Source organism: Vigna angularis, chromosome 1, assembly GCF_016808095.1.
Source record: "Vigna angularis cultivar LongXiaoDou No.4 chromosome 1, ASM1680809v1, whole genome shotgun sequence".
NCBI classification, from domain to species: domain Eukaryota; kingdom Viridiplantae; phylum Streptophyta; class Magnoliopsida; order Fabales; family Fabaceae; genus Vigna; species Vigna angularis.
In genome coordinates this window covers 49,429,859-49,457,439 of record NC_068970.1, presented here as the reverse complement: position 1 = coordinate 49,457,439, position 27,581 = coordinate 49,429,859, and the positions used below count along the sequence as shown (strand labels likewise).

Genomic DNA, 27,581 nt, shown 5'->3' with positions numbered 1-27,581 from the left:
ATTTATTTAATATAAAATTTAAGAAAATTACATTTTTAGCTTTTTTAATTAATATTTTATATCACTTTAGAGTTGACTACGTCGAAGCTAATAGTATGATAGTTAGTCTGATACTAATATTTAAAAGAAATTTATATTTTATTATAGTGTGAGATTAAAACTTAATTATATAAGTCCCATAAATAAAAGGACCTTAAAAAAGTGTTACCAATATTTATCAAATAAAAAGAAATTGAAAAACTAGATTTTTAACTTGAGCAATTAATTAGAACTCATTATTTGGTTGGTTAGCGTAATTAACTAAACATGTTATTTATATTTTAAAAATATTTATTTCACCATGAACTGAACAAATAATAACATTTTTTAATTAAAATTTATTATTATTTATTATAAATATATTATTTATATTTTAAAAATAATTATTTCACTCTAAAAACATAAAATAAAATATAATAACATTTTTATTTAAAATTAATTATTATTATTTATTATTTATTATTTATTATTATTGTTGCTATTATTATCATTATGAGATATCATATAAAAAAATATTATTATTTTTTATGTTAATTTAGAACGATGTAAGTAAATTTTACTTCTCTTAAAGTAGGGTATAACAAAATAGACCATTCCTACTTATTTTGATTTGTCAAAAGTGAAGTCAAATAAGGTTAGCCTAAGATAACAAAACTAATTGTGAGATAATATGTTGTATTACTAGGTGGGGCAATATTTCAATTTGTTTTGTAGTTTTTTTATTATTAAATGGATCCATAAGGTTTTTTTTTTTTGCAATTTTTCAGTTGCTTTTTTGTATGAGCTTGACAATTATTTTGTGCAATTTTTTGTGTAGTATTTTTCTTTTGGGGTTAAATAGACCTATCATCTCCATCCACAACACAACAAGAGCTTGCTAAACTTCACCATGCATTCCATTCATGGACATGTTATCTATTTCTAATAATTTAAACATTTCAATAACTAAAGTTAGTGATGTCATCCTTAATGCAAAAATCATTTTCTATGTTAACAATTAAAGGTAATTTCTAGACAATTGTCATAAAGAAAAAAGGACATGGTGACATATTTGTAAATAAATGAAACTTTTTAACAATAGTTGCACTTGAATCGTCACAAAATTAAATTTTGACAATTAACGACGATTGCATGTAGAATAATTGTTGAATGTGTTGCATATCAATGAAAAATTAAACGTTTTGCATTTTTATACGCTATTTTGTTCCTTAGTTTCTCTAAAGTTACCTTATGTCGTTCAATGTTCGCATTTCAACCATTGTCTTTGTTTGACTTATTTGATTCTCAATCGTCAATCATCGTTCTTACTCATCACGCTTTTACACTATATTTTTTTGTTGTCTTCACATTTACTCCACAATGTTGTTGTTCTTGACCTCTATTGCCTTTGTTAGAGGCGTTGGTTACTCCCAATTATTTTGTGGTATTCAGGTATTAGGCCATGAAGTGTGTTAAATATATTATCTTTATTTTATATTTTATCTAAGTTATTTGTTATTAGTTCTTATTTGTATTTTGTGCTTAGTCCATATTTCTTCTATTATAAATAGAGTACCCTATGTGTATATTCAACACAAGGGAAACTAATCTCATTTATAGTTTTACGTGGACCTAGTAAACCCATCAACGATACACATGTTTCCTCTACATTGGCATCTCAACGTCATGATCAGAATCATTCTCGCAATTCGGGAAAAGGACTTATCAAGTGTGACCATTGTGGCAAGTTAGCCCACAAGATTGAAAAGTGTTATGCATTACATGGTTGCCCTCATAGATCTGCTGATATTGTTCAGACTGCTTCTGTTAAGACGAGATCGTCTAAAGAAGGATAAACAGTCTAGCAACCCAAGTTTCGAAGTTTAACAATCAACATTAAATGAAATATCACTGGTTAGGAAAAGTTGTTTTAATCAAGTAGCGTCTAGCAAAGAAGGATATCTTATAACGTCTAAAGTCAAGAGTTGAATAAATACTTTCTTGACCAAAATGATTTAATGAATTAGAAAATCATAAACAACGTCTAAGCACTTTTTTAAATCGAATGAAAACATAGGGCTTTATATTAGAAGCTACGAAATTGACTAAATGTTAATACATAGTCTTCTCGAAGAAAGAACATACACAATAGTTCTTCTAAGAAACCTATATCATCTGACACATTGTTTACAGGAAGTGTTTGATCATTAAGGAAAGTCTACATGAAAGCTTTAGAGATAACATATGTGTACTCATGTAGAGACAAAAAGAAGAATATGTCAAGAAGGCACTATTCTAAGAATATCCGAAAAAATAGTAGGATATACTTTCAAGTTGAAATATCTTTTATTAAGAATCGTAACAACACTGAAGCTTAAATAAGTTACATAAAAAAGTAGTGTTGTAAGTGAAAGTGTTTTATATCGTCTAATGAAAAAAGTCTGCTAAAATACAAATCTAAAATACCTTTTCATAAAAGTCTAATATCTTATGTCGTCTATTGTCAAAAGAGTTGTACATCGTCCAATATTTCTTGAGTGATATACTTGAACGACGCATTAATTATTGACAAGACATATGATAAGATGTTTATGAACAAACAATATAAATTAACGGCTATAAACGATCAAGTCATTTAATGCGTGTACTGTAAAGTGTTATCTTGCTTGTATACCTTGTCCTTGTTATTTGTGCAAAACATGAATACACAGTGGATTAATCAGAATATCTACACACATTGAATAAAGACATTGAGAGAAGTGAAACACATTCTAGAATAAATCTTTTGAAGACTTCTACTCTAACAAAGTCGTACAAGCTACTCTTCAATGAAAACTCAGATAAAACACTACATATTTGATGAAAAGACTAAGTCTGACCTCTCACCTAAAGGCTGTCAGCTCTCTTGAATATCAACTCAGCATCCAACGGTCAACTTTCAAAAGGGCATATATAAAGAAGATCAACTGAAGGGGAGAAGTTGCTACACTTGAGAAAAATGTAGAAGGATGATTGAAGCAAAAATATAGAAAAGGTGAAATATAAAGGAAGGAAAGAAGAGAAGAAAAAGGAGAGAAGGAGTATGGCTAAAAAGGATCATAAAGCATCAACTCTATCTCATCTCAAAGCTTATATCGTCTGGTACTCTTCAATCCAATAGATGTAATGAAAGCAAACTCAACCAAGATGAGATATGAAGAGGAAACTTTCATAAAGGAAGAAGATAGAAGAAGAGAAAATCAAATAAAACAAAGCCTCATTTAAAATCTGATATGAAGTTCATCTCTGCACACATAGCGTCTAACACAAATGCTTAAAGAAGATAAGAGAGAGAAAATAAGAGAGTCAACAAAAAACAAATGTCAGATTGTAATTGTAAACTTATCCCCTCTATGAGAGTTAACCATTTGTACCTTGTAATATCATGGAGTGGATTTGTTGTATGTTATGGAGAGAACTAAAACACTTACGACCAGAAATGGGTAAACTCGAACTATACAATTGTCTTAGGATAGATCCTGGAGAGCCTAAACTCGATCTGAATAGTTATCTAAGGATAGATTTTGGAGAGCATAAACTCAGACTAAACATCTTGTCTAGGAGTGTCAAGAGTGGCTAGAATACTCAACCAGGAGTAGGCTATACTCAGTGCCAAGAGCGGCTAGAATACTCAACCAGAAGTAGTTTATACTTGGTTCTAGGAGTGACTAGAATATTGAACCAGGAGTGGGTTATACTCGATGTCAGGAGTGGCTAGAATACTCAACCAGAAGTGGGTTATACTCGGTGCCAAGAGTGGTTAGAATACTCAACCTGTAGTGAGTTATATTCGATGCCAAGAAAAGATGAGAACACCTCAAATAACAAAAATAAAAACCTTGAAATAAGAGAAAATATACCAGAATTGTAAAGTCATATTCATCTTCACAAGATCAAATTTAATTTTATAATTGACTAAACATTAACATATGCTGCTTTTAAAACATTGTTTTTTCTTGAGAAATTTTCATACAGAAGCAATGTCACGTCATTTCATTTATTCCATTAATAAATTTTGTTAAATGAAATGGTTTAACTAACTATTTCAAAAACTATTGAAAAGAGAGTGCTTAAAAGTTATATAAATCTTATCTCCTTTCAATTCTATGCATAGTGAAAAAAAATTAACTAAATCATGAGAATAATCTCATATTCTTTAGGCACTAAAATTTAAGGCATTTTAAATATTTATTTCTCCTTTTAATTTAAGACACTTTTTAAGAATAACCGTGATGAAACTTTCATCTTCAAAGCAAATAAAATCTTAAATGTATAGTAATTGATCCTAATGATATCATTTAGGAGATTAAGAATGGAAACATTAGTACTCTGAAACTGATAATTATATCATTCTTTTAAATATTTAATTAAGGATAATTTGTCATTCTCTTTTTAATTCGATTGAAGAGTTTACGTTCCTACCATTCTTTCCATTTGAAATATATTATGATTAAGTCTAATCATATCATTAGACGGACTTGAAATTGAATCATGTATCTTTATTAAAAAAAATTACGATCCATGTTATTTAAATCAATTGGTTATATAAAAATATATGACAAGTTCATCAACTCTATTCAAACTTCATTTGCCACTTCGAAATCTTCTACCAAACATGAACGTGGCCACAAACTCCATAAAGAATAATGGCAAAGCATCTTTTCCAAAATGAAAGTAGCCGTGAAAACAATAGTAGAATGACATAAAAAAAAAATAAACAAACAAAAAAGGTATGAACAGGAATTTACACTTCTTCGTGGGCGCATTCATTGCATTGTTAGACCAACAAAACCGTTCCAATGTCTATGTTGTCTACCATGGAGCCCACACGAAACTGTTGGCCATAAATTTCAAACCCCGTAATTAAGCCACCACCAAATTCTAATGATGAAGCTTGGAGAAAAGTTATACTATTTATTATTATTTTATTTTTATAATTTGAAAATTTTATTTTAATTGTGTGGTTAGCTATTTTTCATTCATAAAATCCAACGTTTTTATGTAAATAATGTTAATTTAACACTTTCATGATTTTATATTAACATATTTTTGTTAGGATAATTTTTTGCAAAATATAAGCTTTAAATTTGAAACTCCAGCTAAAGTTTATGCAATGAACTAAAAATAATTCAGTTGATAATGAATAAAATACAAACAAAATAGCAAACTCACAAGATACACTCAGTGTATTGATCTACTAAAGTTAATATCATTGAATTAGAATATTATGATGTGAAAACACATACTTAAAGAGTAAAATTAGAAATAAAACTGTGTACATAAAAAAGAAGTCTCTTTATGTAATAATATAAATTAAGTAGGTCAAATGTCCTCACTTAAAATGAATTGAGAAACGAACTTACGTTTTTTTTTTTTAATTTTGTTATTTTTTATTTAATATATACATATATTTTAAAAACCCATTTAATCTTGTTAATGTTTTTTATATCTTGAGTTGGTTAATAAATATTTCATTATAGTCAAAATTTAAAATTTAATTTAAAATAATTAATTATATTACTCAAATAATACAATATAAAAAGTATAATCTTTTAAATTATTTTTTAATTAAATTTTAAATTAAAAAGATGAATTAACAATTCAGTCTATTAACTCCTCCTCTAAAAATATCAATTTAAAAAAAAATCTAAAACATAAAAAGAACGATTAAAACATGTGTAGCGTAGGAGTGCAACAGGATAAACTAGCTTTTTGAAGGAAAAAAAATGTACGAGTAAATTTGTCATTCTAAATAAATAAAAAAGTGTATATGATTAGGGCCATTGCTTCTTGCACCCCATATATTTTGTTCCTTCACCTCATAAGTTTCTGAAAATGCCCTTGTGAGTAAATTGTGATAGACCAAGCTCTCTTCCCAAGCTCGATCGTAGCAACATAGCCGATGCAGCCTTCCTCACAAAGACGACCCTTCACTCCAGTGACCACAGTTCGTCGGTGGCCATCGAGATCCACACGTGCCACTTCCTGACCGCTAGCACAACACGACATGCGTCCGCATGACAGATTCATTACAAAATTTACAATGTATTTCGAAACCTAATATATTTTAGATGGCATAATTTGAAATATATTTTCAGAAAATAATTCAAGTTTTTATTAGTTTTTTTTATTAAGCGTAAAACAGTTATTTCATCAGAAAAAAAGAAAACGTTATAAAGTAGGAAGAAATTAATTATAAGAAGTATGAATAGGGTCATTGCTTCATGCACCTCTAAGTTTTGTTTCTACAACCCCATGATTTTTAAAATAGCAATTATATCTTTATTGTTGTTGTGGCAACGTTTTTTATAGTGAAGGAGGCGTTGGTGGGCGGTGACGGCAGGCCATTATGGATTTGGGTGTGTTTTTTGAGTAAGAGGTTAGGGGAATGAATGAAGAAGGAAGGAGACGAAGAAATAATATGTGATTCGGAATCAATTTCAAAATTAATATTTTTTTATTGTATATTTCATATTATATTTTTAATTCTAAAATATGTATTATCATAATGTATTATTTTTAAAATACATTATGGATTCCTGATTAATTCCAAATTGAACGATTTAGAATATATTTTGAATTTCACAATATAAAAAATATATATATTTTGAATTGTATAATTCAAAATTAAAATACTTTTTGAAAAGCACAATCCAAAATATATTAAATTTTTAAATATATTTTCGATTGTATAATATAAATATCTAAAGTATATTTTAAAAGATAACACATTACGAATAATACAATAATCTATTTCTAGAAAGAAAATAATTTAGATATTTATTAATTTTTTCAATAGGAGTAAAATAGTCATTTCATAACATAACATCTACATGAGTGCAGTGAGAAAACATGGATGTGCAAGAAACAATGTCCTATGACTGGTAACTTGGTGCTAGCTTGCTATGTTGCAGAGGGTGTTTCACCCTGCACCTCCAATATTTTATGTACTTCCAACTTTTTCAAAACATCCTTTCTTATCTTTAGTAAATAATTTTTTAACTTTTACTTTTTTTTTATTAAAATAACTCTGCACCCGTTTAATTCTACACTTTTTTTAATAAAAAATTTTAAAACTTTTTTTCTTATTTATAATTTAATAAATATGTAATTTAATTTAAAAATCTAATATTATTTATTATATTTTCATATTTTAATAATTATTAAAATATAATTTGTATTATTATAATAGTTATATTAAAAAAGTTAAAATTAAAATAATTAAAATAAAAGTAATAATAAAAAAATAAAGAAACAAAAATAATAATATAAAATCTAATTTAAAATATATAAATATATTAAATTATATTAAAATATTAAATTAATGAAATAAAATTTCGAATTTTTTAGATTTCTTAATTACTATTACTTTAATTTTAATTTTTTAATATTATTATTATTATAATAAACATAAATTATATTTTAATAGTTATTTAAAAATAAAATATATTAAATAATATTAAATTTTTAAATTAAATAGTTAATAAATTATAAATAAATAAAAATTTAAAAACTTTCTTTTCAGAATTGAAAATCCGATAACTATGTTACTGGATACCAATAGCCGATGATTATTTTTTTTATTTATTTAAATTTAATAATAATTTAATTTAATTTAATATTTTTATATATATTAAATCAGATTTTATATTATTATTTTTGCTTTTTATTTTTATTAGTTTTATTTTAATTATTTTAGTTATTTTAATTTTAAATTTTTAATATAATTATTATAATAATACAAATTATATTTCAATAATTATTAAAATATGAAAAAATACTAAATTATATTAGATTTTTAAATTAAATTAAATAGTTATTAAATTATAAATAGAAAACAAAATTTTAAAAATTTGTTAGAGGATGCAGTGTTAAATAGATGTATAGTTACTTTAATAAAAAGGAGAAAAAGTTAAAAAAAAAATATTTACTTCAGAAAGAAATTTTCCAAAAAAATTAAAAGATAAAGTGTTGGAGGTGCAAGATAAAATATCCAAAATAGAAATTTTAAAAGAGTTAGAGGTGTAGGATGAGATATTAAAAGGTTAAAATTATAATATTTGGAAGTGCAGGATAAGATATTGGAGATGTAGGGTGAAACACCCGTCCATCGAAGTCCAATTTCTATATCCTTCAAAATGAAGACTCCCAATCTCCAAGCTCACTGCTAATTTGTCAAGTGTTACAAAAAAATTATTAGGCTACTATCTCTTGCACTCCCTAAGTTTTTAAATGTTCATTTTACTCTTTTGAGTTAATAATATATAATTGCACTATCATCAGTTGCCCTTCTTTCCTCTTCGCGTTCATCCCACCTCCTCTCCTCGTTCATCTTCTTCGTTCCTTTCTTATCTCTTATCACCAACCTTGTTGAGCGGAAGTTTAGAAGGTTTGAAACAAAAGCAATGTGCTTCAACGTTCAATAAAGAAACAATGTTTCCTTTGTTTTTGATTTCGTATCACTACTTTGTCGATGGTGGGTGGTGGTGGTTTTTCCAAGTTTGTTTTTCATATTTTCGGAATGGTGAATCCAAAAAATATGTTCCAAAGTCAACAATCCAGACAACGATATTGCATTAGGTATCTGGAACGTGCAATTTAAAAGTATTTCTAAATATGAAAGAACATTTGGGATTGAATAATCCAAAATATGATAATATTTTCTTAATTTTGAATCTAGAATCTTCTTTATGGAAATAACTTTCGAATTGTAAGTTCCGGACTAATGGAGTGTGTTAAGAAGTAGATTTTAAGCCTAACTTAATCCTACAAAACCGGTTTGTATGGTGAGGTTTGCACTCCACTTATATATATTCTAAATTAGTTTTATCTCTAGTCGCTGTGAGACTTCCAACACAATTTCTTGACGCTGAAGTATATACATCTCAAGTGAAGACTTAAAACAAAGCTAACGCTAGTCTTTCAATTTCCTCAAACTTCTCTCACATGTGTGTGCCATTGGAAGCTGGTCTGCAAATGTTGGAGGTTGCTCCTCTTCCTACAAGGCTTAAAGTTTCACAAATCGTTGTGCTCTTCCTTAAGTCACATGACATGAATCTCTTAGGTATTGTGGTTTTCCAATCTTTTTCAAGACTTATAATTAAGCTCATGCTCACCTCCAAAACTCACAATACTTTTTTCCTTTTCTTTTTTTTTTATCTTAATTTCTTCTTCTTCTTTTTATTTCTTATAATATCTCGGGTTTATTATTTTACTCTTTTTAGAGTTTCTTGCTAGTTCTGATATCCTTAGAAATTTCTAGAAAGTTCTCGGGGCTTGCGCAACACACCACAAATAAGTTCTTAATGATAGTGAATCTACATGCCTCGTAAAATCTTTGTCTGTGGCTTTTATTATCTTTTATCAGCATTTAAAAAAAAATCTTAAGGACTTATGGATGATAACAACAACACAAACTTGGAGCAACAGAATATTGTTTCCAAAACTCAAACAGTCTTCACGAAACCTTTCCCCGATGTATAAAAAATTGAGGACTTATTTGGTCAGAATTTCCAGTATTAGTAAGAACGTGTGTTGAAAAGCTTTTTGGCCATAAAAAAATTCAACAAACTAGCTCTCTCTCACTCAACATTTTTTTTATATTCTATTTTCTTCTCTCTCACTCTCTCATTTATTATCTCTTCCTTTATAGTATTATGGGTATTCTTTCTCCTTTTTTTAAAAGAGTCTTACTTGCTAGTTCTATTATCATCGGCTTTACCGAGAAGTTCGTGTTGTATCCTAGGGAACTTGCACAACACACTACATATAAGTTCTTAAGGATAATGAATCTACACGTCTCAGGAAATCTTTATTCGTGGTCTCTTTTCTATCTTTTGTCAGCATTTTACAAAACATTCAAAGAACTAAACCCATAATAAAGAGGATGTTGAAGTCTCAAAATTTAAAGATGATGAGTTATTTGACAAGATAGTTTGGTCTAGGAGTCAATCAGAAAATTTTGATGCAGAGGAATATTAAAACCACAAAAAAAAGGTCTTTTTAATTTTTATACATTTTACATTTTGTCTTTAATTTGTTTTTAATTTTTGTTTTTGCTTTGAATTATTGCATAGTATAAGCATTGACATTTTCAGCAATTGATATCTTTTGGAATTGCATATAAAATCTTTTTGAACTTTTGGTTGGAACACGAACTGAGAGTAAAACCAGAAAAAAAAATTATAACTTTCAAAACCTTAAGGAGTTGCAAAATCAAGAAAAATGGTGAGTCTTAGTGCTTAAAAATTCAAGATGCATTGCAAGTAGAGTTTACAATTTAACATAATAGTTAATGCACCTAATAAGAGGAGTGAGTCAAACACTAGCAGTACGATGAGTAAGGCATATTTCCTGAGTAATTTTTTAGTAGTTTTGTGTGTAGTTTTGATTTCTATTAAGCATGATAAGCATGAAGAGGATCAAGGAAAGTTCTTTGTTGAACACTTCTAGCCTAGAGCCAAACAACTAGTCCAACATAAATTGAATTGTCCGTTTTTTAACCTCAATTTTTATACACGCATCTTGTGCTTGAACATCTGAAAATCTTACCTTCCTTATTAAGGATGGAGATATAACAATATGCGTGTTGTCAAAAAGAAAAAGGGAGGTTGTTATGAATGGAAAAAAAAGGAAAGGTCAAGGTGATATCACCCAATTACCAAAATAGAATGAAAACAAATTTATGTGTTGAGACAAGATCGTATAGAGAGACTAGATCGTCTAGCATATATAGTTTTGAAGTTTAATAGATAACATTAAACAAAATATCATCTTAGAAAGAATGGTGTCTAAAGATAATGAACATAGACATAACCTTGAGAAAATAGATTTAGACAATAAACTGCTAAAGAACCTTATAGGAAACAAGTGTCTGAAAAAAGAGAACATAAATACATAAAAAAGAAAACATAGATATATCCTTGAGTGATCACAAGAAGAGAGTGTTTGAACATTAGGAAATAAACAATATCTTAGAACCATCAACAACATCTATCAAATAGAATCGTCTAGATAATTTTTCGACCAAGAGATAAAAACCAAAAGAATTAGGCTCAAATCTCCTATAAGTGTCTATCATAGACATTGAAAGTATAAGAAGACCTAAGCTCAAAAGCGTCTAAGTGCTAATTTGAAAAGTCTTAGGGATCTAAAGAAACAACATTTTCCTAGTTTACTAGGATTATCAAGCGAAAATGTTTGATCAACCTAAGAAGAGTTCACAAGAACATCTTGTAAAACAATAGGCTTAAGTGATCAAGAAGAAAAGCGTTTTGCAAAGACACAAGAGCTAACTGAAAATACAAATGTCTTTCAAAGATGTTATCTCAGTGAGAGAAATGAGCATCAAACAATATGATGCACTCTTAAATGGAAGTGTTTGATTTGTAACCTACATAAAATTGTGAGACATTGTGCTTAACACATGTATATACATTCATAGACTAATAAGTGAAAAAATGTCTAAGAGAATCTTGTAAAACAATAAATGTGAGAAACTATCACCCACAAATGTGTTTTACAAAGATAAATTTCAACCAACATTGTCTAAGAAAGACATGCAAAAATATCAAGGTAAGTTCTTATGTGCTAAAACTAACATATTTATCCTCGATAAGAACAAAACACTAAAATTCTAAACAATGTATATTCAATAAGTGTTAATGAGAGAAAAAGAACTAAAGCAAAGATATCTTCTAATGAACATAAGCTCTGAACAATGAGACGTGGTCTTAAACATGTTATCAATAGAAATGTCTTATAGAAGAAATAGTTTAATGAAAAAAATGTCTAATATTATACCTTAAGATTGCTTTTCAATTCACAAGCATCTAAACGCTTTGTATCGTATATCAATATTTGAATGTTGAATTAATGGTGGTGATCATATCAATGGTCAATGTGCTATACAAAAGTAAAGTACCTGGAAAACACTATAAAGGGTGGGGGTTGAATAGTGTTAACGGAAAACTTTTTGCAGTCCTTCTGATATAGCACTTTATCTAGCTTTAAAAATTTTCTTTTAAATGCTTAAACGCTCAACTTGATAAATATTGGTAAATGATTGTTGTGTCTATCGTGATATTCAGAATTTATACTATAGCGTTTAGTAAGAACTTTCTTTATTAAAAGTAATCGTTTAGCTTGGAAGAATCTTGTATTTAAAAATAAAACACAACAGTAGGTTTTTATAAGAGGATTGTTTAGAAGAGAGAAGAGATAATTGTACAAGTATTTTTATACTGGTTCACTCCAACTAAACTACGTTCAGACTCCTCCGTAGAGGGTTTCACTCTAATCTTAACAAGATTACAACTGAGTATTCTCATCATTCCTGGTCTGAGTATTCACACCACTTCTGGTACTAAACTACCGCGCCTAGATTTTTCTTGAGTATTCACACCACTCTTGGTACTAGACTACCGTGCCTAGATTTTCTTTGAGTATTCGAACCACTCCTAGTACTAGACTACCACGCCTAGATTCCTCAACTCAAACTGAGTTCAGTTGTAAGTATTTTGATTCTCTTTAGAATTACAATCAGTGATTGCTTATAAGTCATTCAGACTATTACTTATATAGAGAGGATGTAAATACAATACAAAGCAATCTAAGCAATATAACAATGAAGCTAAAGAATGTTTCTTTTTTCTTTTTGCTCTTCTCTTCTCTTCTTTTTTTCTCTTTTGCAGCTTAGATATATTCTTTCTCTTGAGCTATTTCTTCTCTTCTCTTTTCAATGCTTCTAGGATTGATATTTCGTTGTAAGCTTTTCACTCGACTATCCTCTTAAATTATCCTCTCGATTTTTCTTTTGAAAGTTTTTCTATTTAAAGGCTTCATGGATATATGTTTGTTAGACTTCAGCCTTTGGCCTTGATACTCATGCTTTCTCTTTTTTCGTACAACAGTCATTGGGTAAGTCAACTTGTTAGAGCAAACATGTTTTTTCAATACTTTGCTTGAAGTAGGTTGTACGTTCTTTTTAGGCATGACTTCAAGTGAAGGACATTTTATGAATATCTCCTTTATCTCTAACGTCCATTTTTATTATTTGATCTGTATCTCTGTGGATGCGTGTAGAATAGCTTATCTGCAAAGAGTAGAGTATATTGTGCTTCCAGCAGATACGTCTTTTCTTATCATCTTTGTTTTTTTAAACGTTAAACATTTAATGTCATTTAATGTTTGCTCAAAACAACAAAGAGTTTTTTTATTTTCTACCGTTAAGTAGCTTTTAACAATTAGTCTCTTTTCTAAATATACCAAGTGTTGTATAAGGATTTCATCGTTGGACAAAGTATTGTTTAAGCTCATGGTATCGTTTTGCCAAGTAAATGCTTCTTTTGTTTTTTTCTCTTCTTTTCTTTAGCTTGTTTTAAGCTTTCTTTTAATTTTGGGTTAAATATGTTTTTAGTCCCTAAACTATTGGCCGTTTCTGGTTTTTGTCCCTCTTTCAAAGTAAGGTACGATTTGGTCCTCAATCTTTTCGAAACATTGGTTTTAGTCCTCGAAAAGTAACACCGTTAAATATGTGCTGATGTGTCTAACGTCTCTGTCCACGTGTTCTAACGTTTGTGTCCACGTGTTCTAACGTCTCTGTCCAGGTGTTGTTACAGCTGAAATGCAAAGTTAATCCAACATTGGTAAAGTTTGGTTTATTACTTTCACTGCAAAGTGTTGTGTGAAGGATTTGAGCAAAGACGAAGTCAAGGTTCAAGCTTGGATATCACCTTCTTGGGCATTGGTGGAGTTGGGCACGTAAGTTCATATTCGTCTCTGTTTTGGTTTAAAATGATGGATGGATTTGGGGATATAGGGTTTTGTTGAAGGGTTTTGGTTTCGAACTTCAGTTTCTTTGTTAATCACTTTTGAAGGGAAATGAAAGGTGATAGAGGAGGTTGCACACCAAGGAGCATAGGTTCTGGAATGTCCCAAACATGTGGATCCTCTCACTTAGCTTCAAAAAACTGTGGTTGTGGGGAAAGATTGTTGTTGTTGAAGGCAACTACATTGAAGAACAAAGGGAGACTATTTTATAGATGTAGAAATTGGGCAATAAGTGAGAATAAAAGCTTTATTTATTGTGTTGAATATTGTATTGGTGATTTGTAATTTTCATTTGCAGAGTAATTCAAGTTGTAACTTCTTTGAATGGGTTGATGAAGGAGATTTCGAAATGGAAGGAAGCTTACAAAGGAAGAGTGAAGAAGTTGAAGTGTGTATTGAAAATGTGGTGTTGGATCTAAGGAAGAAGAAAGACAAGTTGAAGAAGAAATTAGAGGAAGAGAGAAAAAAATTTCAAAATGATGTTGGTGTTTTTTGTATTGTCATGGGCATTAACAGCCATGTTTTGTATTCTGTTTGTGTTGAAGGTAAATTGTAATTAGATAGGTTGTGTTGTGGATGTACAAGCAAGTTTTAAATTGAATAAAATGTGGAAGTTCAGTTCAATTGTGCCCTGATGGTTGTGTTATGTGCATTTGTGTTATTTAGTTTGCAAATATTAGCAGCTTTGACTACCAATTCTGCAACTTATCAGAAAAAGTGCTAAAAATTTGGGGGTTTAAATGTGAATTTTGCAGAAACGAGTTTGGAATGTTAATGTGATGATAAATACAACTTTGTTTTACCAAATTTGACATGTAGTAACTGCCAGCAGAGGCTAAAAGCTTCGAGATGAAAAAATCATTGTATGAGTTGCTCTTTAGCACCAAAAGTGGTGGTTTAGAATGGGAAATGCGCAGAGGGACTAAAACCAAAAACTGCCACCAAATTGTAGCTTGTCCCAACAGAGGGACTAAAACCACTAAAAGCAATTACAGCATAAAAAAAAGCAAAGCAAAGCAGACAGTAGAGGGAGTAATAGCAGACAGCAGCTTAACCAGTTACAGCATAAGTAAAACCAAAGCAAAGTGGTCCATATTGATTAATAAAGAAGTCGTTCAAATAGTGGTCCCAACATACTTTAAAGGGTTACAGTCACTACAAGACAAAAAAGTGGTCCACTACAGCCACTACTTTAAATACAACTTCCTTGAGACCCTACAGCCACTACAAATTGTTTGAAATTACATCCTTGAATTACAACTTCCTTGAGACCCTACAATTTGTGCAGCCAATCTTGAGGATGCTCTTCTTGCCCCTTGACGCATAGTTGCAGATGCTCCAGCTTGTGATGTTGATGCAGCCCCAACCCCTGCATCTCTGGCTGATCTCCTTCCAGCTTGTGGTGCAGATGCAGATGCCCCCTTTCCAGCAATTGATGCAGCCCTTCCAACTTGTGATGCAGATGCAGATGCCCCCCTTCCAGCTTCTGATGCAGATGCAGATGCAGCCCTTCCACCTTCTGATGCAGATGCAGATGCAGCCCTTCTTGATGCAGATCCAGGTGTTGATGTAGAAGCCCCCATTTTGTCCTATGAAAGGAGTAAGATAGTTAGATAACAAAAGTAATAAATCAACTTGTAAATAACATTACCAAGAAGATTTACCTTGCTTTTCTGGCTCTTTTTACATGTCCTTACATTGTGTCCATATGCATTGCAAGTGCTACATCTCATAGCAGTATTGGTCTTTGACAATTTTCCATGGCTGACATATTCATCAGCTTCTCGTCTTCTTAATTTTTTTGGCCTCCCAAGAGGTGTTTTGTAAATGGGAGGTAGTAGTTTTGGAGAGTCAGATGTAGGCCAAAGTTGTTGTCCATTGATAGGACTTATAATTGATGCATAACAAGTTCTATAGGCATCTTTCTTATAGTAAGGATGAACATAATTTTCTGGGTTTTCTGATTTGTAATGAATGGCAGCAACCGCATGTCTACATGGTATTCCTACCAAATCCCACAAGTAACAAGTACATGTGTGATTACTTAAATCAACAACAAATTTGTCCATGGTAAAGCCATGAGTTACTTCAAACTGTGAACCCCTGCCCATACCGGAAGCCAATTCCCACTATTTTCAACCTCCATATCCAATCTTTTCCTCTGTTTAGGCATAACATCACCAGGATATGAGTCAACTTTTTCTCTAAGACTTGCAAACCTACTCATTATGTATGATCTAATCCATTCCATCATTGAAATTATTGGTTTGTCCCTTGCCATTAAAATAGTACTATTAAATGATTCTGACAAGTTATTGATCAACACATCACACCTAGGATAAGCACTAAAAGCATGCTTACACCAACTTTTAGTTGGTATACCCATTAACCAATTAAAGGCATCAACATTCAGATTTTTTAACTCACTCATTTTTTTCTCCCATTCCTTATATATGTTGCCTTCGCAGCCCCCATCATGAGGTCTCTAATGAGCAAACCTCCCCCAAATTTTTTCTTGTAATTGTTGCATAAATGGCGTAAACACAGCCTGTGTTCCACTCCATTCAAGATATCATCAAAAACTGACATTAATCCCTGCAACCATAATACACCAATAAGTATTACATAATCAAAATAAATTTCTAAGTAAACTACATATTTTAATGTACCTTTTGCTGATCCGAAATAAAGATCCACCTTTGACAATCTATGCCTCCAATATCATCAAGCAGCTGTGTCAAAAACCACATCCATGTGTCTTTGCATTCTGTTTCTACCACAACAAAAGCTAGTGGGAAATACTGGTCATTAGGGTCTCTTCCTACTGCAACTAACAACTGACCTCCATAACTTGTCTTCAAGTGACAACCATCTACACCAATAAATGGTCTGCAACTACCTAAAAACCCCTGCTTACAGCCCTCCAAATACATGTAAAATGACCCAAACCTTGGTTGCAGGGTGGGTTCGGGTTGATTCACCTTAATCTTGATGGTCCCAGCCTTGACTCTTAATAACTCAGCCACATAGTCAACCAGACGAGCATATTGTCGTTCTCCATCACCCATTAAACAATCCATTGCAATTCTCTTAGCTCTTCCAGCCTTCCAATGAGTTATTCCAACACTATATGACTTTTGTATTTCATCTATGATTTGTTTCACTGTCATGCCTGCAACATTGACAAATCTGGCAACCAAAACCTGTGCAATCCATTGTACATTTGCATTTTTGCTACCAAAACCCCTTCCACACTTGTGCCGAACTAGAGTTTTGACTCTAAAGGTTTGCCTACTTCCTACCTTGCTAGCCATAATAACAAAACCACACCCCTTCTTACAAACTGCCCTTACCCTCTTCAAATCATTCTTCACAAACTTCACTTCTTTTCCATTCAAAACGCTATGCTCCTGTACGACACTCTTAAAATCCTTCAAACACTTAAACTCCATTCCCAATCTAAATTTGAATCCCTTAGTCATATCTTCTGCTTTATACTTTGGAAAGTGCCTTTTATTGTCCCTCTTATCCTCATCACTATCTACATTTGAGGACAACTCTTCTGTATCATAAACTTCATTTATCTCATGCTCTCCAACTTCTTCGTTAATGACAAATGCCCCCTCACTATCTACAAATGTGCTCCTAACATTTGTATTTTTGTTTCTCATTCTCTTCCACCTATCAAAAACTGGATTAATATTTCTTCTCTCTTCCTCCACCGTGACATTGTCCATCCCAAACCCATCATCACCATTTGCCATTCTCTCCTCTTCACTGTCATCAACATTTTCCACCCCTTCGTCCTCAAGAACATTGCCCTCTTCATCTTCTTCTTCATCTTCTTCTTCTTCATCTTGCTCTTCATCTTCTTCTTCACCTTCTTCTTTATCTCCCTCAACATTCCCCTCTTCCTCTTGCTCTTCCACAATTTCTCCCTGAACATTCCCCTCTTCGTCATCTACTACCAAGTCTTCTACTTCAACATTTCCCTCCACCCCACCAATATCTTCTTCATCCATAACAACCTCTTCCTCCATCTCCTGTACTCTTACTTCCTCTGCCTCCTCACCAAATGTAAGAAAACAAATTTCCTCTGCCTGACTGGGTTGGCCATGTTGAACATAGATTTCAACTTCCTCCTTATTTGCCTCTGCATAGTTAGCCAACAAAAGGGCTTCTCTGTCATCTGTCAGTGGTCTGAGGTTGTTCAATGCCTTTTGTTTGGAACCCTTCCACCAAAGTTTGAACTCTCCACAGTACTTGAATTCTCTAACAAATCCCACAGCTTCAAAGTATGACCACATGTCGGGATCGATTCCCCTAATAACATGTATCTCTCCTCCCACATATTGTAGACCCTTGTTCTTCATGAACTTCCCCATATGATACAAACACACGTCAAAAACCATTTTTCCTACAAGGTCAAATGAAAACTTCCCACATTAGACTGACAATGCACAACGGAATGCCCATTACACACACAATTGCTTTTCTTGTTCAACGAATCACAGAGAAAACAAGTTAAACTTAAACTAAAAAATTACCTTGCACAACGAACCACACACAATCGCCTTTCTTCTTCAACGAACCACCTCAACGAACCACAAAGAAATCCCTTTCTTTCACGAACCAAACGCAAATAACGAACACATGAACCACGAAAATGCACGCGCAGATGAACCACGAACCAAACCCAAACAAAGAACAATTGTAACTGATTTTGAGTACCAATTTCATTCAAGATTAAAGAGGAATCAGTTCGACTTAACACACGTCAGCAAAATACCAAGAACACGTGGACAGAGACGTTAGACACATCAGCACATATTTAACGGTGTTACTTTTCGAGGACTAAAACCAAAGTTTCGAAAAGATTGAGGACCAAATCGTACCTTACTTTGAAAGAGGGACGAAAACCAAAAACGGCCAATAGTTTAGGGACTAAAAACATATTTAACCCTTTAATTTTTCATATTTAAGTCTTTTAGTTTGTTTTGTTTTCAAAATATAATAGCGTTAAATGTATAAACAATTTTATCTTAAGAAAAAGTGTTTTTTAAAAACCATTATTAATTTTTTGTGGTGCTTATATTTTCTTGATCTTAAAGTAACTGGACCAACATATATTTATTAATCAAAATGAAAATAAACAATAAAATTTAGTGAAACATTGATGAAATTATATTATAAATAATTCACAGTTTTTTTAAAAATGTCTTAATTTTTAGGGCTATTATGACAAAAATTTAGATAGTTGTTTTAAAATATAATTTTAAAGAGTACAATAGTAGTAATTTATACTTTTTGGTGACAAAATGACCATTTTACCCTTAAATTAAATTGTGAAATGAAAATGATTGTTGCGGTAAAGTATAAGTAATGGCAGAGAAAGGGAAATTGCAGAAAAAGAGAGAACAGCATGGAAAATGACGACGTTGAAATGCTCCGTTCAGACAGCAACGAAGCTGTATGCAATGATTTCATTCCATATGCTTTTGCGTTTCATCTCTGCATCAATTTCCCTTATTGCTGATTGCATTGCAGGGCTTGGAGTTGGATGACATGAAGAAGCGCTTGAAGGAAATGGAAGACGAAGCTTCTGCTTTGCGGGAGATGCAGGCAAAGGTCGAGAAGGAAATGGGATCTGTACAAGGTACCTCATTTCGTAAATTTTTTTTGCTACTTTTTTCAATTCGGTAGATTTTGTTTTTAAAATATTCAACTTTTTTTTTATGTTGTTTGTGAAATTATATGTATTTGATGTAAGTTGGGTCGAATTGGCTGTGTTCTATGTGGGAATTAGCTCTAGTTTGTTTATTTGTTTGTTTTACATTGTTGATATAGATCATAATATATCCAATTAGTTGATTTTAGTTAACTACCTTGAAAAATTAGGATTCGGTGTGTTGCTTAGTGATGTGTGGTGCGATATCCAATTGATTCCTCTGTGGAAGACCGAAGAGTTCACTTTACAGGTTGAGAAAGGCTCTCTAACTTGGTTATGAATGGCAAGATGTTTTGTTACACTCGAGATAATTGTGTTATAGACTGATGGTAGCTGAAAATTTGTCAAGTTTTATTTTCAAATATGGATTACTGGGTTAATGCATGGATTATTTGATTTCGGGCGATACTTGGTGATGCTTGAGGTGCCCTAGTGCTCAAGGCTTCTGCAATTCATGTTGTGAATGAGAGAGGCCTAAGTGACAACCTAGAGTCTCCCCACGTGTCTCTTTTATTTGACTCTTTTTCTTAACCTGAAAAGAAAATTTTGTGGATGTTATTTGTTTTGTTCTTACCTTTGTCTTTTTCCTTCTGATTTATCTTCTTCTCCTTGCACATGGTGTGACCACTGTATTTTCTTAGTGTGCAAGACATTTCATTACAATCGATTCTTGGACTCTTGTTTCTGTTATTGATTCTTATCTCCAAATAGCTCCTGCTACTGCTGCTTCGAGTCAGAACAATAAAGAGGAAGTAGATTCTCGATCAGTCTTTGTCGGCAATGTGAGCTGTCTCTTCTTCTGTTTACGTTAAAATTTTATGTTTTGCAAATTTAATTCATTAATTGTCGTGTTTACCAATATGGGCTGTGTGTACTACTGAGATTAACTTATATATTTTGCATGTAGTTATTAATTCAAAACAAGCCAATGTGTATAAATGTGTTGGCTGCTTTTGGAAACAAAATGGATTGTGATTCCTGGAGTCATATGACTTTATGTTGTGTTTAAATTAATTGTTGAGGGTCTTGATTTAATCTCGTTACTCTTAATCCTGAGGCTCTATACAGTCTAGACTCTAGCAGTTCATCATTATGCATAATTAGGAAACCGATTGAACCTTAATGTTATGAAAAACATATTTCATGGTTTGATATTACACCCATGGTTTGATATTACACACATCTTTACATGTGTGTGTTATTTCATGCTTTGATATTACTCACATGTTTACATGTGTGTGTGTCTGCATGTGAAAGTGACAATGTTAGAATAATTGAATGTGATAGAATAGAACTCCAACATCCATAAGTGGTCTCTCTTTTTTCTGACAGTGAGAATATATTCCCAGCAGCAAGATCAAAATGTCTTTTATCCTAACAGCCATATTGGACAACATTTGGCATGTTTCTTGCCTTTGTTTACTGTTTTTTTATTTCAAGGTTTTGCTTTAGTTCAGCATACTGTTTTTTATAGTGAGTGCTTTTGTTGTTTTTGTGTCTGCATAAGTCATAAATGAGTGACTTTAAGCGCTCCTTGACATGCGGAATTGAAGCAATGCGATGTAGAAGAAATTTTTACTCGCAGACAAAGGTTAGAAGGGAAAAATTAAAGCAAGGGCACTGGAAAGTTGTTGATTAGATATAGATATATGTCCATTAAAAGGCGGAAGAATAATTAATATTACTGTTTGATTGTAAAGATTTTCTATTCAAATCAATGGTAAACATCTGGATGCGTACCATGACAGTATCTATAGTAGTTTAATAACTCAAAACCAGATTGCAGATCTAGGATAACAAGATTATGTTGGATGAGTAGACTATTGATGGCATAAAGCCTCTCAAATAGAAATTATGATTTTGGAACATTACAAATCTTGTTGTATCATGATTTAGATCCTATGTTCTATCGGACTTATGCTCAGCGTCAACATTAATTACAATTTTTACTGGATATGGCTCCTCTATTTTAGTTTTCTTGTGTCTCTTGTTCGAAGCTCTTGAAGGGCATGGACCAAACCTTAGCAACATGTCTTCTCTTTCACCCGTTATGCTATGATATGTTATCTATAGCCTCTTACTCAAATCCATACCTGCCCTATCCACCTGACCTGTTTTGATTGGCTTGCTTTTGATCACTGTTGCTAAGCAACTTCAAGCCCTGAAATATTTCTCACCTTTAGAATGTGCTGCTTTCAAAACCCTAAGCTGTTCATATTAACCAATCCTGTTGGAGGAATAAATGTTCATCCCACTTTACTGTGTGTGCAACCTTATTTGAAATTAACATGGGGAGGGCTACTTTTTTTTATACACAGATAAAATGATATTGATAGATTTTCTCAGTCCATTGTTTTACTCCATCTGATCAAATGTCCATGGCCATTTATGTGGTCTTTTATGCGTTTTTCTGTGTCTGATAACTCCAGTTTGTATTGGCTTTAGCTGACCTTTTATTTCTCGTGTATCATAGCAAAGTTGTTCATGTCTGTTGCTCGTGTATAATGCGAATGCCTCACTACTAATTGAAAGATTAATGCATAGTCTTCACCTACTTGAGTCTTGGAAATTTTGAATTTGTAAATTGCTACTAATTTGAACTTTTTGATGGTGAGAACTTTTTTTGTGTTGAATCTGTTCTTGATATTTCAAAGTTTGATTGTGTTTTCAAATGGTGGCGTCCTAATTGACATATGCCCGACTCCAATTGCAGGTTATGCATTCATCTGCAAGTTTTCTGGTTTAGTAGTGCTGCAGTTGGAAGTATGTGAAAAAAAAAATATTTAGCTGGAGAGAAAATCATGTGAGAAATTTACAAAATGAAGATTTGAAAACAAATTATGCAACAAAAAAAAGGAGGGATTGACAAAATTTAAGAAGCTAAAGCGTTATTTTTTGTGTAAAGTGATATTCATGGAGTTGTAGTATGGTGGACATACCGATTTGGCTCCTCTAAGATGAGGAGATGCACTTTAGATGATAAAACTGCCCTGTTATTGTTGATTAAAAAACCAATGGTTTATATTTGTGATAAAATTAAATACATGTTTAACAAAATCTGACATTAATTTTAATCTAAATCTGTGATTTTTTTTAAGTAGTCGTTATTATTTATCTTCAATATCGAATTCCCCTCACTTTAGAGGAGTCAAATCCAAAACGTCATAGTTTGATAGAGAAGAGGAAGGTAGGAAAAAGAAAAAGAAAATACATGTAAAGCTAATTATAATTTAGGGTGAAAATACAGGCCCAACAGCATAGAAACTCAGTTTTTGTGGTGGGATGGACAGAGGAATGGATTAGATTGCAGATCGAGAACGTGGATTCCTACTGGGGGGAAGAGGAATTTGTTGTTAAAGGACAGCTCTTGGTATCTCCCATTTTGATTGCAAAACCAACTGATGCTTTTGGTGGTGCCTAGTGCTCAAAAGTATAATAGGTATTTTTTGTCATGGTGAGGGGGCCTTGTCATTTCTCTGTTTTCTTGGGATCAAGAGGAACTTCTTAATCAAATTTCTTTTTTACTGATATTTTAACTAAGTCACCACACAACTTGAAAGAAAAAGAGGGTGAAGGGGTAGAAAAGCGAAAAAGAGTTCATGAAACATACCCATTCATTTTGCAGTTCCGTGAATTAAAATTAAAATTTGGATGTTTTGTAGTTTAAATTGCATAGTATCCTGGGATATTATGAAGAAAGGAGTTGGAGTGGATGGCTGACATCAAATTACAAACATTTAAATAGGCAATGGGTGTGTATTATATTGCATGGTTGTTTGTTGTAATTAATTTCCAGAATATTAGCATTATGTTTTTGTTGCAACTGACAAAACTTTCCATGGACAACCAATAGCAAATTGATTGGCTTTCTGTGTGGCTTTGTCATCAATTAATCTCTTAGGATTGATATTTTCCGCAGGTGGACTATTCATGTACTCCAGAAGAAGTGCAGCAGCATTTCCAGTCATGTGGAACTGTAAACAGAGTCACCATCCGAACTGATAAGTTTGGCCAACCAAAGGGCTATGCTTACGTAGAGTTTCTTGAAGTGCAGGCTGTTCAAGAAGCTCTTTCGCTGAATGAATCTGAACTACACGGGCGTCAATTGAAGGTTAAAACAATAGAGTCTTGCTGTTTAAATAATATCTGTATTTTCGTTTTCAACCTTCCATTCTGGTGTGGACGTTTTGCAGGTTACTGCTAAGAGGACCAATATACCAGGGATGAAGCAATATCGTCCTCGCCGGCCTAATCCTTACCAGGGGTTTCGAGGCAGAGCCCCGTATGCACCTCCTTTTGCTTATGCTCCTTTTGGATATGGGTATGTTGTTTTCATTTCTTTTTTTCCAGGGGCATTTCATCTTCGACCTCAAAAACATCAAATCACGCCACAAATGTTTAGCAATCTAAGTTTTCTATTTTTTCTCTAAATAGTAGACGTGTAACACTCATCTTTTTTATTGCAGAAAAGTTCCGAGGTTTAGAATGGGAATGCGCTATAGTCCCTACTATTAATTATGCTGAATCAGAACTTTTGTCTAATGGATGGAAGGACATAATCTACTCCTTGTTCTAGTGTCATGGCTGATGCAGGCCATTCAGCATGAGGGAACGAACAGTACGACCACCGATTTAGCAGCAAACCCTGTAAGCTTACGATTTTTTCTTCTGCATTTTTTTTTATATTTGACATATATATTCAAAGGTTCTTTGTAAAAGTATCTGTTAAAAAATTTTAATGTATGGGATTTTCAGTTGCTTTTTTTCTTCTCTCAAATTGTACTATTGTATAGGTGCATCAGTTTTCTTCTCGAAAATCCAAACAGTGGTTGTTCCTAGTTATTGTTGTTGTTGTAGACTAGCCTGTGTCGTGATTGTCAAAAGTCAAAACCTATGATAATCCAGAATCGGCTATGGGAAAACGTTGCTACGATAATCCATAGCAATAGCCTGAGACTTTATTTGGTCCACACACTACTTGCATTTTTGTGTACGAGATTATTTTAGTTAATTCGGTTTTCATAGTAATTAATAAAATTGGTTAATTTATTTAGTGACATTAAATTTAGTAATAACTTGTATCTTTTTCAAAATTACCTTAAAAATTATCGAATTTCTTTTATTCATTTTACCTAATTTTTCCTGTTAATATGTGGAGAGAAATAGCGATGCAATTTGTGGCTAATCATGTTTTCTAATATCCTCTCGTGAAAGGAAGTTCATCTTAATAGCTTAAAAAATTTATTGATTATGGATCAAAAGTTATAAAATAATTTTAGGGGCAGTTTGATATGAAAAAAATACTAGAAACCATTTAAAAGGTCATATAAAAAGAGATAAATAAATTTTTGAAAAGATTTCAGTAGAAAGTTCTACTCATTCTTCACGCAGGAGAAAGATTGTCCATGCAATTTCTCTTGAGTAACCTTAAACCGTGACCCTCTTCACTGAGCATCAGAAGAAACTGCATGGTTTACACTTTAGATTGCTGTAAATGCCTTCTTAAATGTAATCAACTAACAATTTGAGTGCATCAGACTTACCATGCTTATTATAGCTGTTCATTCAATTATATCCTTCACATGTATGTATAATACTTCAGTGAGCAACTTGGTCACGAAAAAGCATTGAAAAATGTGGAAGAACTGACTCAGGAATACGATGTCTAGAGGCATAGACCAATTCCGATTATGGTAGTTATTTTATAACAGAGGGTAAAACCAAATAACCAGGTATCTTTATAAAGTGTAAATTTTATTATTCAATTTTCTCGCATGAATACACTAACACGTTCATCAGTTCTTATCTAAAAATCTTACTTTTGTTGAATGAGAAACTGGCTAGGAAACAGAAAGAGACGTAGCATGTAACTCCACCACCCATCAGAGTGTTCTGCCCAAGGTCCTGCTTATTTCAGAAGAAGACCATCAATCTTTCACCCTTGTGTTATCAAGGGTACTAGCCAATGCTTATCGGAAACATAATTGCAGAGATAAAGGACCCACCAAAACGATCTAAAAACAATGACATCCCTGTAGCCTTTTACACCTTGCTAGATTCATTTCACCTTACCAGCATCATCATGACCGATACCTCGCCATAATGGTCTCCCAGGCCCCCAACACCACCACCTTTATTCTCATTTACCATAAACAAACAAAAACACCAACCCCCCTCCACCACCGCTTCATTCCTCAACCACCTTACCTTACTTTACCCAAACATATCAATAATTCATAAAAAAGAAAACCCACTTTCGATTCCTTTTCTTAAAATTACACAAAACAAACCCATCAACCTAACTTCTCATATATAAAATATATCTATATCACATTAATCATATCCCTTTTTCAATCTTATTCTTCGTTATTCATAATTTACTATTTATACAACATTCCACTTCCTCTATAGTCTTTAGTACCACAATTTACACGTAACACTAAACGACAAAAGCAGGCTCAGAATTTAGAAACACACTCCGTCCGATCCCACTCCGTTATCCATTCTTCCATTCTCCATTATCCATTCTTCCATTCTCCATTATCCATTTTCCATTATCCATTATCCATTCCCTGCTTCCGCACCCATCCACCAATATCTACACCATCCCACGCCACGTGGAACTCTCACACGAGAGTCTTGCATATCAGACTTTGAGGGTCCCACATCGCTGGCACCAGATACCTCCTCCCATTCACACCATGCGCATTGTAGCTCGCCCCCGTCACCTTATCCACCAGGACCTTACCCGGATATCCCGGGTACGACCCGCTCCCGAAAACCCCTGTGCAAGCCGAAACAGCCTCCAACGGCGCCGTCGGGGGGCCCTGGAAGTAACCGTTATTGAAAGGGTTCGTGACGGTCCCAGCAAGAAGGGTAGCCAAGTTAATTATCATTCCGTCAACCCCGACGTCGCCGTTAGGCGCAACCAATGGTGGCGTTTGGGGTCCGTAAATCGGCTGGTGGAAGGGCCACGCGCATTGCCCGGGGCACTGCGTTTCGGAGTTTCCAACCCATATATAAGCGGTGCGGGCAGCGTTTCGAACGTTTCGGGTAGAGCCATGGGTCCCACAGCGGCTCATGCAGAAACCCTCGACGGCGACGTCTTTAGCCGTTAAGACGACCGATATCGAGTTGAGTTGATTAAACTTCGAGGCGAGTGCGAGAAGGTGGTTCCCCTTGAGGCTTTTCCCGAGCGTGTAAGCCGGGTGGAGAATCTGGCTCCCTACGACCAGCGCAGAGGATCCCCCCTTGTAGTTCTCCGTGGTTTTCCACCACGTGGCAGTGGAAGGAAGCGCCGCGTTGGGCGCGCTGCTCAGCGAGTTTATGAAGTCGACGATGACAGAGCGTTGGATCGGAGTGAAAGTGCCGTACCAGATGAGATTGACGGTGATGCGGCCCTTGAGCAGCTGACCGTTGTGGTACTTGAGGACAAGTGGTTGCTCCTGTACAAGCTCCCCTACAGTTAGCAAGGGAAGGAGGAGCAGCGTGAGAACTGCAGAGAAGGTAATGGCAGGGTTGTAATTAGAGGCCATGTTGTGGATTAGAAGGAAAGTGTGAAGCGTAGAGAGAGTGTTTGAATTAAATTGACGACGGAGAGACGTATTTATATACCTGGTGAGCGGGGACAGCTGTGACCACTGAGGTGTCAACATCCTCATCTTCCACGTGTCTCTTTTTCATTCGCTGCTACTTTCACAGCCTGTCCAAGTTTCAACCTCATCATGTTTTCACCATTTTGCAACCATTTTCACGCTTCTACTAATGTAAAAATAACTTTTCTTCTTTTTAAATATTATTTAAGTTATTTATCGCAACACTGATTTGACTACTCTAATTTTTTATTTGGCAATCCCTAGAAGGCTTTAGCATGCGTTTCAGCACATATTTGAAGCTGGCTATTTGGGCCCCACATGGAATTTCAGTCGCAATATGGGCCGTGGGATTTGAATGGACGGTGAGATTG

General features: G+C 33.2%; 2 protein-coding genes across 4 annotated transcripts; one reads left to right on the top strand and one right to left on the bottom strand.

Moving 5' to 3' along the window:
* Positions 1 to 19,280: 19,280 nt before the first annotated feature.
* LOC108343999 (polyadenylate-binding protein 2) lies at positions 19,281 to 27,193 on the top strand. Of its 3 annotated transcripts, none has more exons than XM_017582469.2 (6): positions 19,281 to 19,357; positions 19,435 to 19,543; positions 20,327 to 20,397; positions 23,535 to 23,726; positions 23,809 to 23,936; positions 24,087 to 27,193. In XM_017582469.2, exons 1-6 carry the CDS (start codon positions 19,310 to 19,312, stop codon positions 24,097 to 24,099), a joined length of 561 nt encoding a protein of 186 aa, XP_017437958.1. In that variant the 5' UTR covers positions 19,281 to 19,309; the 3' UTR covers positions 24,100 to 27,193. The 3 variants fall into 3 exon arrangements, with proteins under 3 accessions (XP_017437958.1, XP_017437951.1, XP_052723465.1); XM_017582462.2 differs by having other exon boundaries at positions 24,082 to 27,193; XM_052867505.1 differs by lacking the exons at positions 19,281 to 19,357; positions 19,435 to 19,543; positions 20,327 to 20,397 and adding an exon at positions 21,104 to 21,206 and having other exon boundaries at positions 24,082 to 27,193.
* On the bottom strand, positions 25,849 to 27,150 carry LOC108343990 (protein EXORDIUM-like 2). Its single transcript, XM_017582455.2, has one exon. It carries the CDS (start codon positions 27,148 to 27,150, stop codon positions 26,242 to 26,244), a length of 909 nt encoding a protein of 302 aa, XP_017437944.1. The 3' UTR covers positions 25,849 to 26,241.
* Positions 27,194 to 27,581: the final 388 nt, after the last annotated feature.